Source organism: Phyllostomus discolor, chromosome 4 (genome assembly GCF_004126475.2).
Source record: "Phyllostomus discolor isolate MPI-MPIP mPhyDis1 chromosome 4, mPhyDis1.pri.v3, whole genome shotgun sequence".
NCBI classification, from domain to species: domain Eukaryota; kingdom Metazoa; phylum Chordata; class Mammalia; order Chiroptera; family Phyllostomidae; genus Phyllostomus; species Phyllostomus discolor.
In genome coordinates, this window is record NC_040906.2 from 189,227,374 (window position 1) to 189,244,656 (window position 17,283).

A 17,283-nucleotide genomic window follows, 5' to 3' on the forward strand; every position below is an offset into this window, starting at 1 on the left:
ATCCTGTTTTACAATTTTTTTAAACTATGTAATGATCAAGCAATGATTCAAAAGGATGTAATTTAGCATGCATCACTTCTGTTTTATTAATAAGGGGGAAACTGAGCAATAGAATCTACTTTGGAGAGAAGGATCATAGGAGAATTCTGAAAGACTGAGTCATCCAGTAGACCAAGCTACCTAATGCAACTTTAAATTTTTGGCTCACACTGAGTTGACTGCAGTGAACTGAATTCAATTTTGTTTTTTGTTTTCCCCTTCTCAGCAGGATAAGAGTTCATGAAGGAAACTGGATTGTTTATAGGAAATAAAAAGGCAACAATTTCCCCCTGCCTGGATAGCTCAGCTGGTTAGAGCATCATTCTGATATGCTACAACTGCAGGTTTGTCCCCAGTCGGGGCACATGGAAGAATCAACCAATGAACACATAAATGGGTGGAACAACAAATTATTGACTCACTCTCTCTCAAATCAATATAAAAAATTGGCAGGGGACCTGGGGGAACACCAACATTTTCTACTTTTGAATGCATGACTGATCAAAGTGAGTGTATTTTCGACCCTGTACCTACACACATAAACTTGTCTTACACTTGCATTGCCGTAAGCTTCAAATGCATCATCAAAGCGGCTGTGAACAGTCACTCTTACAGCTGTCCATTAAATACACCTGCTATCCTGCTACTTCAGTCAGTGATTTTACATATGACCCATTCTAATGAGGTGAAGCGTTCCCCCCGAAAATCCAAGCCCACCAGTTACCTCAGAATGTGACTTTATTTGGAAATAGAGTCTTTGCAGATATAATCACTTAAAATGAGATCATACACTACATTAGGGTGGGCCCTAAATCCAATGCGTCCTTATCAGCAAGCCACGTGCCACAGATACAGGGAGACACACAGGGAGGACAGCCATGCGAAGACAGAGCCAGAGATGTTGCCACAAGCCAAGGAACACCTGAGGCCACAAAAACTGGAAGAGCAAGGACAGCTTCTCCCCTAAAGACCTCAGAGGGAGCACGGCCTGGCCAACACCTTGATTTTGGACTTCAGCCTCTAGAACTACGAGAGAAGAAAATGCTGTGTTAAGCTACTCACTTTGTGGTAATTTGTTACAGCACCTCTGGGAAGCTAGTACAGGTTTATCTACTAACCAGTGCCAGCTGGCCAATGCTTTGCTTACCAGTCTACAAGAAGATTACTAAAGCAAATGAGGTTAAATGTTTCAGAATTTTTATAGCTGTTTGACACTGTGGTGATATCCCAGAGCACATAATTTTATGTCTTACAATATATCTGTCTGTGATGGATTAGAAATTAAAAGAAGGAAAGTGTTCGGTTGGACATGCACTACAAAGATAATTAGTATTTATAGAGACGAACTGGTATACTGCAATTAAGAAATTCGCATTCTGAATGGTCTTAAAGAAACTTAAATAGGTTCCATGCAGCTTTAGTGGCAAAAATATTTTACTCTAATTTTTTGAACAGTGCAATCCATGAATGGTATGCGATATAGGCATGGCAGTCTGCCGTTAAACATATTGTCCGATGAGCCAGAAACTCACTTCCCAGACCACGTTGGAATACTGAGCACACAGGGAAGGAACAACACACCATGGCTCTGCTAACCACAGGGACCTTGGCAGGACTTGAGAGAACATCTTCCCAGGACTGGAGCGCAGGCGTTGCTCATACAAAACGAACTTGGGTGGAGTGGGCATCTCTGAGCTACTTCAATGGCCATAGTAGAGAGTGATTGTAACTATATGAGCTATTACTGACAAGAATGACAAAGATGACATCTCTCTTACAAGAAGTCATTTCTTTTTCTAGCACCAACTCAACCAAAAGCTGAGTAGACATTACCTCAGAAAAAAATTGCCTGCATGGGGAAAAGAAAACCCCCCGCATCAATGCGGGAGGCTTCCTGGGGTGAGTGTTTTCTTTTAACAGTTAAAACAAACAACAGGAACATGATTTAAGCCAAAGGTAGGGCAACCATGCTTCCTTTAAAGTCAATGCAAATCACAAGCACAGACCCCAGAGCTCCTAGAACACCAGCCAGCCATAGAAACAGGCCGGTTAATAAAGCCTCTGAAAACGCCTCCAACAGAGGGGAGCACACAGTAAGGACACAAAGCATTACAAGGAGCCCGCAACAGTCCTGTGTTGAACCTCATTCACCGTTACTTATCATGGGGTTGCCTCACAGGTAGCACAAAGGGCAACCTAAAAATCATTACTGTAAATCAAGAGGCTATAAATCACAGGAAAAGAGCAAAATGTCAACCGTTTGTCCTGGCCACTGGGAGATCAGAAGTGGGCTTTAAAAGGGATTGTGGATTCCTGATTAAAACACACACTTCAGCATAAAAGCACTCAGATGTCATCACATGCCATTCACTTGACTTTCTGAAATGTCCTAAGTTACCACGGAAACTAAGAGTCCATGAAATTGATAGATTCTTTAATAAAGTGAAATTGCTGTTATGGGAATGGGTGGAGACAAATATGTTGAAGCTGCAAAAGTCATACCCTGCAACAACTCCACACCTGCACTCAATTAAAAACCCTAAGCCTTACGCTATCCTTAGATGACGGTGATTTCCACTGCACTGTGGAGACTGCACTGGGTTAGCACGCACCCTGTCCAACAACACTGGACGCTGGCTCGTCACAGTTACATTCTTTTGTGAGACAACAACTTTTTTAAGAACCAGCAACATGAGAGCTCATAACTCATTTCATCTAAAATTAATTTTCGGAAATATTCAAGTCATTTCAGCCTTATACTCTCCTTAGGATCCACTGCATCTAGATGATCTCTGTAGTATAAGTTAATTGAATTCTTAGGGAAAATGGGATGTTCTTTTTTGTCCTTACTCTCTCGTTTTATCAACGTTGTACCAACTGTATTAACAAATATCTGGAACTCAGCGCACTATTAAAGTCTTGGGTGGTGTCTAAGGTGTCAAATTAAGGTTCACACTGTAAAGGTTAAGACCAGAGACTCTGTGTCTATTCCTCATTAACAGACTGAGGACCAAGAAGCAATCAACAAAGCAAGCCGGGACCACTTTTTTCCCAAAAATTGAAAAGCTGTCAAGAATTCCACATCAGCAGAATGACATACACTGAAAGAAATGAACAAAATAATCTATTTCAGTTCCAAGGAAATTCATTTTAACTCCCTCACTCCAGCAATCTCATAGACAAACACACTCTCAAATGCCTAAATTAATTACATTATGACAAGAGTTGGAAGAAAAACAGAGTTGAAGAAAAAATAATTGCCTAAAAAGAGAAAAGACTCCACAGTTCATCAGAAAATCACTGCATGTACTCGTGTATTCGCCACCTTCCAGTGCTTGAGAAGCACTGCAATCCATACACACCTAGAGCAGGAACTGTGTCCACAGTAAAACTGATTTCATCCCTCAATTCACACATTAAAGCTCACGGCAACAGAACGGTGCCTTCTGATCCTTCCCATGAGCAACTCACCACACAGAAACTTCTCTAACAGGACTCACACTACTGCTGCAAACTATTCCTACTTTTATTAAGTTCCCTTTAATTTTAAACTTTTAACTACTTTTGTGTATGACAAAACACACAGAGGGAACACATCCAAAGGGAGAACTATCCTTTCCATCTAAAAGAAAATTCCATCTCCCCAGCAGGAGGTCTTTCTTCCTGTTTGCAACAAAAAAAGAACAATGACTTTTTCACTTTCATACTTGACAAAACTCCCTCAAACTTTGATTTTAATAGAACTAGCCATGTGATTTAGACTCTGATGCAAAATGGCCATTTTTGTCACTAGAACTTCACCACCCAAGCGGACCCAAAGCCCCCTCACCTTTCAGACAGAACATGCTGAAGCAGTCCCATGGAGGGGCTGGTGCTCTGCCTGCCGCCGATGCAGCCGTAGTGCTAGGCACAGCTGTCTCCCAGCCCACCTCCCCAGCGCACACTGCCAGAGAGAGCGGGGCAGCCGGCCAGCGCCTGCGATTACAGGAAGCCACTGCCCAATCCCCAGCTTTCTGGGCTGAGCTGCTGACACCTCCCTATCTCTCAGGGGTTGTTTCACACCACAGGATCAGCCAGGATCAGCTTGGAAAGTGAGGGGCGCAGGGGTGAGCAGTCACTGTTCAGAGAGTCCCGTGGAGAACAGTGCAAGGGCAAGTCCATTTGTCTGTCTAGCTATCAGCTTTTTCCACTGCAGCAGATGGAACAGCTCATGTGATCAACAACACCCACACCCACACACACAAAATCACTGGATTCGGTTTAACTGTTTGCTATTAATTATGACTATCCTTTGACTTCATTATTCCTTTGCTACTCATATTTTAACTTTTCTTCCTGGTTATGGGGCAACCCTCATGCTGGTACATAATTAGCACTAAACATTATGAGGCTAAACTCTGCGCACAGCTGTCTGGGTCTCCATAAGTGGGTGAATGTGTGCGAAGTGCTCATAGCAATGCGGACACATAGTAAGCACTATGTAAGCGTTGACAATCGTTACTATTCTTACTACCGTTACTGAACTTGAGCGTTAGGATAAAAATGTGAAGCATGTTACATTTACTCCTATGGCCCTGCCAGTTTTCAGACAAGGGAACAAAAATACACATCCTTCAGTTGGCACTAGAGCACGTGAATTTCTCACTCTACTGCAGCCATAGCAGATCATGACATTCTCCCCCTCCCCTGGAAAGCTAAATTCACTCTGGCAAGTTAAGGGCTACTTTACTTATAAACTCTTTAACAAGGTTAAAAGGCAAAAGAAGAAAATTTTTTTGCAGATCTGAAGAGAATCGGTCTACAAATGCGGCCGCGGGAGCACCCTGCTCGGAAGTGCAGTCAGACAGTGAACGGCCCCCGGCCCTCAGCCTCTGGAGTCTCCTGGTCACAGGAAGTGGCCATTGTTCACAGGGCCCGTCGCTGGGAGCAGATCTTCCTTTTGACTCCACAGGATGCAGGAAGCTGACTCACAGAACCCATCTATCTGTCTGTCTGTGTCCTGGGGGGCTGGCTGCAGCCCTTGCTACATACTATGGACACTCTCTCTCTGTGTTTGGATTTCAACATACAGTGCAGCAGACCATCGCTGGGTGTCTGCTCCTCATCTCCCAGTTCCCCCAGCAGCGCTGCCTCAGGACATTTCTTACCATGAGAAAGTCATTGCCCTAGTTGCTGTGATCACAAAGAAATACCAGAGACTCCTAGCCAGCAGGTCACTGAGATGAAAAAACAAAACAAAAACCTTACATGTGGAATGAATAACAGTGATATTAACTCTTAGAAAAGAACTTGAAGGAAGCTTATCGCTCATCTCTTTGGTAGACCAATTCAGAGATGAGACAATTTGCCCGACTAGCGAGTGGCTACATCAAGATCAAAGATGCCCTCAGCCTTTTCCATCTCACCATGTGACCCTTCCACGGACGGCTGGAGTCATACCTGTGCATTCCTGTCTTGGGTGGTCTTCCATGCAATTTTATGAATTGCAAAGGTATTCCTGAAAGTATTCTTATGCGTTAGGTGTAACCTTTGGAATTGCACACACAGAGAGAAACTCTACAACTTGGAGAGTTAGGATTTCTGAACACAGGTTAGTATACAAGGTTTGGGGGGTTGTATGCTTCTCTATGCTTACTCACAGTTGAACCTTCTCATGTAGAGACAACTTTAGTCACTGGAGAGAACACCGAGCTGGGAAGTGAAGAGAAGGTGATTGCAGCTGCATCCGTAAGCACTGCTTAGCTGGCCTCACGACGCAAACGTGGGGACTGGGTGTGGGGGCTAAATGAACTCTCAGACTCTTTCCTTCCAGCTGACTCCATTAATGTTTTGCTTTGACACATACAGATGTGTATATTGATATAATATATATAACCATTTTGTTAGGTGCATTACTATATCAAGAAAAAAGACGATCCTTGCCTTGTCACAGTTTAGTGCAAGAAGTAGGTGGGTGAATAAACAATGTAATAACATATAACAGAAAACACAAAACTAATAATGATCAACAATAGCTTCTTGCCTGTTACCACCTAATTAAGCTGCTCTTCCTAACCAGGGGAAACATCTATAATTTAATATAATAGGTTGTATAGTTCCCCCCAAATCCCTGTCTACCCGGGACCTCAGGATGTGACCTTATTTGGCAACAGGGTCTTCGCAGATGCCCTTAAGGCAGAATCACATTGAGGTGGTCCTGGATTACGGGAGTGGTCAAGAAAAGGAGATGTCCTTGTACGAGACAGAACAGGACACAGAGAGAGAAGTCCATGTGAACATGGAAGCAGAGACTGCAGTTCTGTGGCCACAAGGCAAGGAGCCCTTGGATCCATGAGAAGCAGCCAGAGGCCAGGAAGGGTTCTCCCCCAAGGTCTTGGGGGCAAGTGTGGCCCTGCCCACTCCTTGATTCAGACTTCTGGCCTCCTGAACTGTGAGAGAGTGAGGTTTTGTTGTTTAAGCTGCCCCACTTGTGGGAATCTGTTACAGCAGTCCAAGGAAACTAATACATTTCGCAAGGTAACAATTAAAGGAAACGGGGCATGATTTTTTTCTTTTTAAACCAACTTCAAATCAGGCTTAAAACCTGTTTTTTCCCTACTGCTATGTGGCTAAATTTTCAATGGGGGAAAAAAAAATCTTCCTAGAATACTCATCAAAAAAACCCCCAAACAAACATAATACCATCTTCTAGTAAATTAGTGAAACTATAGGTATCACCATCTAAAAGGTTCACAGCACTAAACTCAAGACAATTGGAAATAGAATAGGCTTTTACTAATATCAAATATAAGATTATCACTTTTTTAAATCCCTCATTTGCACTATCAAACAAGTCTGAAGAAATGAACTGTGAAAAGGCACACTGTAATAAATTTTTTCAAACTAGAAAAAAAGATTTATCTATTAAAATTATTATTATCTGCCACCATAGATCATTGCTACTGAGTTTAAAAAAAACAACAACAAAAAACCTAGGAAGCCTGGGAGCACGCCCAGGATGATGGACGCTCCCAGAAATTACACCCCTAGGGACAGGACCAAGGTCCGGTCTTCGCCAACCATGACCTTAGAGCAGCAACCACTTTCTCCCTTGTAGGATTACAACACCCAGCACCAAGTGAAAACTGAACTTGATTATCTCAGCCAGAGGGAGTGGTAGCCACATAACTAGCCAGAAGTTTTTAGATACTAAGTCCTCCAAATCACTCCAGTGCTGTGAAATTTATGTACTAAGAAATTTTTTTTTTGGTTTCAATAAAATTGTGGGAATGTGGGTAAATTAGGAAATAATTTGCATAATGCATAGTATTAGTGAGTCTAGAGAGCTCAAGGGTCTACTTTATTCCTGGCAAACCACAAAAGAAAATTACACAAGGAAAACAGGGAAACTATAGTTTCTCCCTATGCATCCTGATTCTTACCAACAAAGTCAGGTAAAGATGGAAAGACCCTTCTCCATATCAGGCAAGAATATGTTTCACATTAACTAGCAAAGAATTCCACCAGGCAAGGCCTGCTTTCAGAGTCAGAGGGGACTAGAGACATATTCCCAATCACCACTTTCCATTTCCCCTGTACTGCAGGAGACTGAAGGTGCCGAAACCCCCCGATACTTTAAAGACTAGAAGGACCAAGTCAAGTTAAGTCAGTTCCCTGGAAAAGAAGCCACCTTGGTGGTGACTAAGGCTGAATCACACCTGTGACTTTCATGCCTGACACCATCTGAACACCTTACTCAAGTTTTAGAATACTTCAGTTTTCTAAGCTGTTCTAGAAAAACTCAGTTTTCACTGATATTTTGAATTTCTCAGGAAAGAGAGTGACTGACTGTCTGGGTTTTCCTATATATATATTTTTATTACTACAGAGAAAGGAGAAATCAAGTTCAGCACTATAACTTCACATTAGCTAATTACACGTTCTCCCTGGCTACTTTAAAACAAGTCCTGGTTCTAGTGCCCCCTCTGGCCAACGCTGTAAGCAGCATTAGTTCATCAGGAAAATCGGGAATACAGGCCTTTGCTCTAGACACCTCCCCCTCCTGTCATCATCTGCCCTTGTATCCTGATCCATTTTTCTGCACTCTGAACCCAAGGGCAGCCTTCATCCTTGTCACACTCACTTCAGTTGTAGGAGATGTCTGAGTCCTGGCTTGTTAAAGGGGCAGTTTATTTTGTGCTGAACACAGGCCAAGTGTGGAGCTCCTAGGCAACTGTTTCACTGCGATCCTTCACGGGCTCCTGGCTCCAGGTAGCTTCATTCATATCACTGTGTTTCCTCCTAGAATCAGGGGAGTTCTACTCTAACTGGCCACTTTAGAATATGCTCGCCTGAGCCTGTTCTTAAGGCTACTTCCATTTTATTTTTTCTCTTCACAGCCAAGTCTGGACTTCTTGGCGTCACATCCAAGGACGCAAACCTCGTGTGGCCCCTTATCACGAGATAGCCCCTAATCTCACCCACAGCACCCTCGTTCTCCCCATGCCTAAATGAGCCGATTTTTTAAAAGAGCCTTTTAAAGAGCCACCCTGGCTCCATTTCTCAGGGAATACAACGACGCCTTTCCAAGGCTCCCACAGCTTAGATCACCTCCCAGACTCTTCCAGCTCTTGTAGGTGGGCCTGGACGCCATTGCTGCCCTCTGGGCTCCAGGGCTGTTCCCACTGGCTCGGGAGCCCAGGCCCGCATAAGCAACAGCAGCAGGCAGGAGTCTGCTCTGCAGTCTTGCTCCATTCACCCCGCCCCAATGTAGCCTCAAATGGTAGTGCCTGTGGCTGAGATGCTCCTTTCTGCTACAATACTCCTTCATACATTTGGAGTTGTTAATTTTTTTCTTTCCAAGGCTGACTGACCTCTTAATCTATCTTCATACATTCTACAGCTTTTCAAAAAAACAAAACAAAACTCCCAATTGCTCTATTCTCTCCCTTAAGAAAAAAATCATGTTCCCAACTTATGTAAAAAACACAAGGTCAGAATGAATCCCAAAGTCCCCATCGAGCAATAAAGGCCCTTCTGGACTTGGACTCAGTTCTTTTCCCAACATTTTCTGGCCACATCCCCTGTTAAGTGGCCCCATCAGGAGGCTTTGGGCCATATTCCTTCCATATGGTCTCATACCTCCACTGTCCTTGATCGGGCTATGATTTCCTCGTCAGGAATGCAGCCTCCACCCCATAGGCTGTTTTTTTTGGTTGTTTTTGTTTTTCTTACTTCTCTTAAGCCTCCTTTGACCTTGCTCCTCTCAACCTTTCTTTTGCACTGTGTCACCATGGTACTTTATAGATGCAACTATCATTGTGTCACAATTCCGTCTGCCTGCCTAAAGTGGGAGCTCTGCAAAGTAGGAACTTGCTCGTTCAGTGCCCTGCAGGGTGCCTGGAACATAACAGATGCCAACATTCTCAGCATAAACCAGAATTATTATCACTTTAATATTTCATCCAAAAGCAAATAGTTAAAAGAATATGTATAAAACCTGGATGAGATATCTAATAGCATAATGACTCCTATGAAAAGTCATAAAAATATTTAACATATTACTTACAATTAAATAGATACTATTTTTTCCTACATAAAACTGTACTGAAACTCTATTAGATTATAGTTACTGACAATTAATAGTTAAACTTATTAGAATGTTTTTTTTAATTTTATTTAAATTGTCATTCAAGTACAGTTTTCTGTCCTTTTGATAGAATGTTTATAAATAACAATTTCTGTAAAGATTAATAGTCTATCCCAATATACACAAACATTGAATTATGCTGTTTTTCTGAAACTAATATAATGTTACGTGTCAATTATTTCTCAATAAATGCATTATGAAAACAATTAATAGTCTAGCCCTGGCTGGTGTGGCTTAATGGATTGAGTGCCGGCTTGAGAAGCAAAGGGCTACTGGTTCGATTCCCAGTCAGGGCACATGCCTGGGCTGTGGGCCAGGTCCCCGGTGGGGGGCATTCGAAAGGCAACAACACACTGATGCTTCTCCCCCTCTCTTTCTCCCTCTCTTCCCCACTCTCTAAAAATAAATAAATAAAACCTTTAAAACAACAATTCATAGTCTAAAGAGGCATCATTTTCAAACCCACAAACACTGGTACCATTCTCTCTCAAGGCAAGTCAGCCAGGGCAAACACAGAAAGTAGTTTTCCTAAGCAGGAAGAAAGCATTTTTCTGGAAGTATCCATATAACAATGTTGACATCAGTATGTCCAGCTGGAGGGAGGATACCAAAGATGTCATAATAATGACCCTAAATCCCCTCTGGTGGTTTTGTTTTTCCCTTATAAAACTGCTAGAGCCTGCATTTAATTCTCCTAAAGCTCTGCCATTGTCTGTAGGCCTAATACACAGGGCCCGGCACAAATAACACCCCCTTTTTATTACAAAATCATAAGCATGTAATTCTGTAACATAACAATACCACACTAGAGCACACCATATGACATTACAGGTGAAATGTTCGAATTGAAACTATAAATTATTACACCCATATTACCCTACCAACCACATTTGAGCAGGTGTTAATTCTCCCAGACCCTGTATGTGTGTATATATGTGTGTGTATATATATTTATATAATATATTTTGGAAAGTCCAGGTTAAAACACATCAAAATAACCTCATTTCCATTACTATTTTAACAACATTGAGTTTTCCTACTCTTGGAATGAGACACACACACACACACACACACACATTTATTTGGGTCTTGTATAATTTACTTTTCTAGTATTTTGTAGTTGTCACATTGTTCGTTACTGAACAAAATGAAGAATGTTCATTGCTAAATATATTTTTTTGTGTGTGAATGGAGTTATCCAAGTTTCATTTTCTAATTACTTGTTGTTAATATAGAGAAATACATTTGATTTTTATATGCTGATCTCATATCCTGTACCCCTACTTTTTAGGGGGAATTATCTTCAATATATACCACCACATTGTCTATGAATAAAGAAAGTTTTACATCTTAAAAAAAAACACCTCCTGTCCTTTCATGCTATATCTTTCATCAACGAGTTCCTTGAGGAGCTGACTCCTAATATATCAGATCAGCGGCACTCTACTCCAACAAAAACAGCAACTAACCTAAAATAAAGAGGTCATTTGTATCATATTCTCCTAAACATCTGAATAATCTAAGGAACTTCAATAATAACCAACCTTCAACTATAGAAACAAGTACAACTGCTCCACCCACCACATCCCCATCCCTAAACCATTCTAAAGAGAAGTCAGTCTACGGGTCAGAATTATTCAAGATCATGAACCGGCCAACCAGGAACAATACAAATTGTCCCACAATTTACTTGGGAATAAAACTTAAGCTCATAACCAGAGAGAGTAACTGAACTATAATTACTTTGAATCATCAAGCAAAAAGACAGGTTAAAAGGAAGACATACAAGTACCCAAGTTGATGATTGTTTATTATTCTAATATTTAACTTACATTACATTTATACATTTAAAATATTTTATGCTTAACCCAACTCTATATTTGAAAAACACAAAGCTCTGCAAAGAACTAGAGAATTTCCATAAAAAGGTAGTTTATTTCTGACATCACCACATTCTCCAACTTTTGACCCACTTCAACCTTGGTGACAATGTTTAAAGGAAGGAGCTGATCATTTCCCTTTCAACTGCCAAGTCTTCTTTCTGAGCAGCCAGGCAGTTTGAAGCTTCCCAGGCACAGCGAGTTATTTCAGGACCCATAGGATTTACAACAATAATGGTTTGAGGAAACCACAGCACTTAGGCTCATTCGGTCTTTTTCCCTGTTCTTAGCAGTTTAAAAATAAGCAAGAAAATGATTCTTCAATTTGGCAGACCAATTTCAGGGAGGCGTCTTGCCACGGTGCATGCTAATCACAGAGTTTGAGGGCCAAGGAGGACAGAGCTCTCCACCCCAACAGCTCTTTTCTGATCCTTTGCTTTGATGCCAAACAGATCTGAGCCTTTTCCTTTTTCCTTTTTGTTTTACCTCTTCCTGTCTTCCATCTTCCTTCCCCTTCCCCCTCACCCTCTCTCCTCTCTCTTTCCCTCCCTCTCTCTCTCTCTCTCTCTCACACACACACACACATACACTCTTGTTTTACATCAGTTAAGTTCTAATAAAAATCTACAAAAGTCTGTTGTCAATGATAATGGCTGGCATTTTTGTTCAATTTATTATTTAATGCATCTCTGCAAATTCAGCTATTAATGATCATAAATCTACAGCCCCTCCAAAAAAAAAAAAAGCTTCATGTCAAAAACAGAACACTAAGTTTAAAGTTTGAAAATGCACTTACTGCTTTTGAGGCAGGTGTGCTTTTGAGAGCTCTGTTAAGTTATTCCACCGTCTCTAAGGACTTCAGTTCCTACAAAAGAAAGGCTGTAGCTTGGAGCCCTTGGGGTTTTCTGTTTGTTTTGGGGGGTTTTGTTTTTTTCCCTTCAATTCTTTGAAAGCAGAATGAATTTTGCTTTGTGAGTGGAATCAAAGTGACGCCAGAGAGCCCGTTTGCAGGGCTGATGTCCCTGTTCGCCTACGCTCTCATTAGTAAGTTGCTTGTCTTGGGCGCATCTATTGAGAAAACGTCTGTGTGACACAGAGTGAACGAAAAGCTTCCCAAACCTGCTCTGAAAGGTCAGCAAAGGAATCTGTCACTTGACCATCACAGGGCAGTCAGGAATGTCCAAATTAAAGGAACGAATAAAAATGAACACAATCTCAATACCAGATAAGGGAAGAGAAAGGAATGTAAGGGCACAGCCTAACCGGGCCACTGTCGGCTGGGAGGCCTCACGCGGGCTAACACACCTCCCTGGACCTCCGCTTCTCACCTGTCACACAAGACATCGGACAAGGCTCTCTCTGAGGTTCCCTCCAGCCCTAACAGGTTAGCCTTGCTTTGTTAAGGAAACTCGACTTGGGTCCCTTTATAGCTCCCATTTAGGGAAAATATCCAAGTATTTACTCAAGTGCTTTCAAATGGCACCAAGAGAGAAAAATATGTGGTCACTGCTTCAACAAGCTCTCTCTGCATATAACTACTAAAGTTAGTATCTCTGATAAAAAATACACAAAACAGAATTCTTTGAAATGTGCTTCATCTGAAAAGAAAGGCATCTTTACAACTGTCATCATCCCTACGATTTTACATCCAAACAGAGAGTAAACTTGGTATCAAAAGCTTTTGATATCGGGACTGAGCGTCTCTTATCAATTCTCTAATGTTTGGAGAAGGCGAGAAAGGGTAACAGTGCTTTCTGAAATTGCTTTTCTCTGAGCCTCATTTCTTGAGTCACATAAAAAAATATGTTTGAAACAGAGCAAGATGGCACTATGGGGGCGGGGGAGGCTGGGAGTGGAGGGATCTAGCAAAAAGGAAAGAGGGCTCGTGGACAAGGACAACAATGTGGTGATGGGGGGAGGGAGTATAAAAGGGCTAAATGGAAATGGAAAAATGCAATAAGAAAAAAATTTTAATATTTTTAATGTTTACTTTCAATTACTCAAATTGCATGCAAACATTTTTGCAGCTCTCTTATGTGTAAATCAAAGTATTCACTGAGCAACTACTATAAGCCTAGGGTACAGATGGGGACTGCAGCATTTCAACACAGACTATTAAAAGATCGTGCTAATTCTGAATTTTGAAATACAGTGGCTTATTTTTAAAAAATCACAAAAAAAGGCAAAGAGTTCAATCAGCTTTTTCAGTCACATTTTATATAATTCTAATTTGTGTCAATGAGGATGAAAAGTCATTTAAAGTGTTTGGCCAAAAATATTTAGTGAGTAGAACTGGTTTCAGATAAGATAAATTATTCAGAGAAATATATGCCTTGTCTTCACAATTTTTTGACTTTTCTATAAGCAGATAATGTAAAGAAAAATATGAAGATACAAGGAGGCAATTTCACCCATATGAAAATCAAGAATATATATTTGTTATCCAAATGTCAGATGGAGAGAAGGGAGGGAGAAGAGAGTGAGAACTCAACAAGTTATTAAAGAAAGTGCTCGGTGAGACCAAACCTTGAAAGCTATACATGCTTGATAAGTGAAACAATGCAGTAATCCTGCTTGAAAACTCCGAGTGTTACAAGTGTTAAAAGTTAACATTTACAGAAAGAACCGGGATGCCCAAATATAGTCACAATTCTATAACATTAGTGCTAACATGTCCTTTGTTTAACTGTACTACAAAGAAAAGCCACAAGTGGATAACATTAAATATCCACTTATCATTCCACTTATTGAAAGACTACTTTTCTGACAAACCAACCACTGAACATACGGCCAGTAAGTCACAACAGTCTCTGACCAGACAGCATCGCTCCCAGGGTTAGGGCTCAGGATCTCCTTCTAATCCTCCTGTCAGTACTGTGGTCATAAATTGGATTGCCCAGGGTTTCCACACAAGCCCTAACAAATTAGAAACACCAAACCAGAGAGTGGTGGGCACTACAGGAGGCAGGCAGAGTTACACAGGTGAAAAGAAAAAGCTCCCAACCTACAGCACAAGCAGAATAACAGGCAGGCCGTGGGGACCCACTCCACACCAAAGCGGAGATCCTTATGAACGTCAGCAGCCACCAGGCCATCGCTAGGTTAACACAAGGTTCAACGACTATTTGTGGTGACACCACAGTATCAAGACAAGATTTAACTGTGTTCTGAGGACTGAACAGAGATGCTGCAAAGTATCGTACAGAGTGTAGGACTAAGTTACAAAAAGTACATTCAAATCCAATCTGTACCATTACTATCTATATGGCTTTAGGCAAGTTATTTAATCTTTCTGAGGCTGCTTTCACACCATAAAATACGGTAAGGGAACCTGTCCTGCCCATCTCACAGGATTGTCATAACAGTGACATGAGACCATGCATGTGTGACTACTGGCTAAAGCAAGAGGGGAAAGCAAAATCTGCAAGCAAGACTCGATCTGCAGAGTATGCTTTGGAAAGGTTTTTTGTAAATAGAAAAAAATTTTGAAATTTTTAAAAATTTTGAAAAATGAACAAGGCAAGCTTCTATTACATGGAAATGCAAATAAATAAAAGGCATATTCCTCAAGTGTTGGAAGCAACCTAGGTGCCCATCAGTAAATGAATGGATCAAAAAACTATGGCCCATTTACACAATGGACTTCTATGCAGAAAGAAAGAAGGAGCTCCTACCCTTTGCAACAGCATGGATGCAACTGGAGAGCATTGTGCTAAGCAAAATAAGCCAGGCAGTGAAAGACAAATACCATATGATCTCACCTTTAACAGGAACCTAAACAACAAAACAAAGAAACAAGCAAAATACAACCAAAGACATTGAAATAGAAAACAGGTTGACAGTGACCAGAGGGGAGAGGGGAGGGAATTTCAGGGGAAAAGGAGAAGGGTTTGCAGGAACAAGTATAAAGGACACATGGACAAAAACAAGGGGGGATGGAAACGGGAGGGAGGTGGGAAGGGCTGGGGGGGGGGGGTGCTGGGATAGGAATAAAAAACAGAAAACTGTACTTGAACAACAATTAAAAAATTTTTTAAAGGCATATTCCTCTAACATTTTCTATAAACTAATATGATCACAATTTAGAAAAGTATCGCTAACCAATCATCACATTTTCAAATAACTTTTTGTTTAAACACACACACACACACACACAGCTTTTCTTCCAGTTCAGATAGGATCTCTGATACACACAGGATAGAGTCCAACAACGTGCAAGCGAAGTTAAATGGACTGAACTTCTCAACTAATTTTTCTCCTTTGGGGAATAAACAGCAGATTAGTAAGCAAAATGACAGAGAAATCTCCAGAATCAGGCAGAAATTCGACAGACAGTGCTATTCACAAGCTTTCCCTTGGGTTAGTCAGCAGGTGCAAGCCGTCCTCCGAGTACATTAGCGAGGCTCTGCACCACTGTGCTCCAGAGGGGAGCACGGCGCGTGCTGGAAATCGCTCAGTCCCGCTGAGGATTTCCTGACACCCCCCCTTTTGTCCATGGACATGGTCCTGGGCTGGGAGCGCAGGGAGAAACCCAGACGAGGACTGACATGGTGAATGAGTGCTTAGGCACTTAGTGTCCTTAGTTCTCGGACCAGATGATTTTCTGAGATGCACCACTAATCTGCACTGCCTCTCAAGATATTCCTGGTGTGTGAGACCTTTCCACAGCACTGCTGTGACAGTGGTCAGAGCTGTGACTACCTACAGAGAGGTCCTCAGCTCTGTAACTTCTGAACACTGTGAAGGAGCCATCTGGCACCAAGCATAGTAAAACGCTACCAAAAGGAGTGGAGTCTATGGAAAGCACCATTTTGCCAACGGAGGCTGTGACCTACCAGGTTTTACCTATAAAACCACTTTGGGTCAGAACTGACCTTGTCTGTCTAATAAAATTAAAAAGGAGAAAAAATTAAGAGTATCACATGTACACATTCAGTAAAGAGAAGTATTTTCACAAAGCTTTTGCTTTGTGTTATACACAGCAGCTCCTCAAATAACCTCGTTTCATTCAATGTCATTTCATTACAATGTTGATGAAAAAAATCAATTCCTGTCCAGGACCGCTATCTGTGAGAAGTCTGCATGTTCTCCCTGGTCCTCCCCATATCTGTGTGTGGTTTTCTCTCATACTCCAGTTTCCTCTCACATCCCACCACTGTGCAGCTCCTGCAGCAAACTGGACGGAGTGCCAGCCTTATCCCAGCCTGAGTGAGGGAGTGTGTGTGTGTGTGTGTGTGTGTGTGTGTGAGAGAGAGAGAGAGAGAGAGAGAGAGAGAGAAAACAACTTATAAATGGGTTTATAAATGGGCTTTTCTTAGAGAAAGATAAATATATAGGGAACCCAAATCTGAGGACACAAGGGGGCGTCCTGCCTGCCTTGCTCCCGGAGCTGCTGGGACTGGCTCCAACCACGATGACCCTGTCCTGGATCAGCAGGTTAGAAAATCATTCTCTTCCTTGTTTTTATCCATATTTCTTAAATATGGATATATTTAGTGCTCACATGTCAATGTTTAAAATTAGAAGAGTTTGGGGTCTTTATTAAAAGTTCAGTGATGTATTTTTATGAACAGGAATATGCCATCAGTACTGAACTCTTGTTTATATCAATTACCCTATGGTAAAATTGGTTCTCTTATATGTCGTTTTGCTTAAAGTCTCAGTTTCCAAGAATCAATGAGGTTAAATGGGGACTTACTGTACGTGTTGTGTGTATAAGCGTGCGTGTGTGCATTG

The 17,283-nt window shown here is 41.6% G+C and overlaps 1 protein-coding gene across 3 annotated transcripts in view; it reads right to left on the minus strand.

Annotated features, from left to right (window-relative positions):
• NHSL1 (NHS like 1) overlaps nucleotides 1-17,283 on the minus strand; it is a 127,429-nt gene that overhangs the window by 95,857 nt on the left and 14,289 nt on the right. The window contains exon 1 of one of the 3 annotated variants that reach the window (XM_036024780.1): nucleotides 3,869-6,682. The exons of the other annotated variants lie outside the window; for them this stretch is intronic. Within the exon in view, the coding sequence (XP_035880673.1) occupies nucleotides 3,869-3,884 (16 nt within the window). The 5' untranslated portion in view covers nucleotides 3,885-6,682. Of the gene's footprint in view, nucleotides 1-3,868; nucleotides 6,683-17,283 lie in introns of those variants that run through there. 3 annotated transcript variants of the gene reach the window in all.